Source organism: Suncus etruscus, chromosome 9, assembly GCF_024139225.1.
Source record: "Suncus etruscus isolate mSunEtr1 chromosome 9, mSunEtr1.pri.cur, whole genome shotgun sequence".
Lineage (NCBI taxonomy): Eukaryota > Metazoa > Chordata > Mammalia > Eulipotyphla > Soricidae > Suncus > Suncus etruscus.
This window is the reverse complement of record NC_064856.1, coordinates 99,613,869-99,615,529: the sequence shown is the minus strand read 5'-3', so window position 1 is coordinate 99,615,529 and position 1,661 is coordinate 99,613,869. Positions and strand designations below refer to the sequence as shown.

The 1,661-nt window shown below is 36.4% G+C and overlaps 1 protein-coding gene across 1 annotated transcript; it reads left to right on the top strand.

Annotated features, from left to right (window-relative positions):
• Positions 1-963, top strand: LOC126018673 (olfactory receptor 10AG1-like). The gene has a single exon (XM_049780771.1). It carries the CDS (start codon positions 1-3, stop codon positions 961-963), a length of 963 nt encoding a protein of 320 aa, XP_049636728.1.
• The last annotated feature ends 698 nt before the right edge of the window (positions 964-1,661 follow it).

The window sequence follows — 1,661 nt, the reverse complement described above, 5'->3', positions numbered from 1 at the left end:
ATGGAATCCACTGGTCAATATATACTATGGGAAAACCACACTACAGTGATGGAATTCATTCTACTTGGTTTTTCTGCATTTCCTAAACTTCAGGGATTTCTTTGTGGGGTAGTTTTAATCATCTACACAACGGTTTTGATGGGAAATAGCCTCATAATCATAATAACTAAGGTTGATGCTTCCCTTCAGACCCCGATGTATTTTTTCCTTGGGAATTATTCTTTCTTGGAAATATGTTATGTATCAGTGACTGCCCCCAGATTACTAACAGATCTTCTTCAACTAAACAGAAGTATTTCATTTACGGCCTGTGCTATACAAATGTATTTTTTTCTGGTATTTGGGGCTACTGAGTGTTTTATTCTCACTGCCATGGCTTATGACAGGTATGCTGCCATTTGCAACCCATTACTCTACCATCTCATCATGAACAATAGGCTGTGTGTTCGATTGGCAACACTCTGTTGGTTCAGTTCAATTCCAATTCACATTGGTTTTGTCTACCGTATCTTCTCTTTGACCTTTTGTAGTTCTAACCAGATAAATCATTACTTCTGTGACATCCCAGCAGTAATGAAACTTGCTTGTGGGGACATACTTATGACTAAGACATTGCTTTATGTACTTACTCTTGTTGTTATCGTCACTCCTTTTATATTGATACTGGGATCATATGTGAAAATCATTTCCACTATTCTGAAGCTGCCATCAGCAACTGGGAGAGCCAAGGCCTTCTCTACTTGTTCTTCTCACCTCACTGTTGTGATTTTGTTCTTTGGATCAGGCAGCATAGTATATTTAAAACCAATTTCCAGTCCTTCCACTGGGATCGAGAAAATCTTTTCCTTAATATATACCATTGTTATACCCATGTTTAACCCCATGATATATTGTCTGAGAAATAAAGATGCTATGGCGGCACTAAAGAAATTACTACTGAAATGCAATGATTCAAAGACATAAGTTCTTACATTATTTTTATTTCTTGTTGGGTCAGAGTCTGGAATGATCTTATAATTTTTTGTTCACCTGAAATAAATTCAACTGTCATTTTTAAATAATGAACTCAATCCAATGTATGGGAATATCTGAATAACTTGGAGTTATTAAAAGTGCTATTGCTGTTAACATTACAGAAGTCTATGGTTTCTTCTCTAAAGAATTACTTTTTTTATCTTTCTTAAAATATTTCTTCAGAACCAGTGTCTTATCTTAACACTAAATATATAACTAACTATAAAATTTAGAGAATGACTAATGAAGACTACAACAAAATAAATAACTCCAATTATTACCAATAATTTTATTTTTGTAAGAGGTAAAGATAAAAAGAGAAATAAGAACAGCATGAAGTATGATTTATATGTATAGTTAAATGTTGACATTCCAGGTAGGAGCAAAGATAGAGCAAATAGGGTGCATACTTTGAATATGGCCCACCAAAGTTTGATCTTTGACATACGTTTTTTGTTTGTTTGTTTTTGTTTTTGTTTTTGGGCCACACCTGGCGGTGCTCAGGGGTTACTCCTGGCTGTCTGCTCAGAAATAGCTCCTGGCAGGCATGGGGGACCATATGGGACACCGGGATTCGAACCAATCACCTTTGGTCCTGGATCGGCTGCTTGCAAGGCAAACACCGCTGCGCTATCTCTTCAGGCCCT

Bases quoted from the DNA above. Each gene is read 5' to 3' on its own strand.
- LOC126018673 (XM_049780771.1), top strand. From the start codon at position 1: ATGGAATCCACTGGTCAATATATACTATGGGAAAACCACACTACAGTG.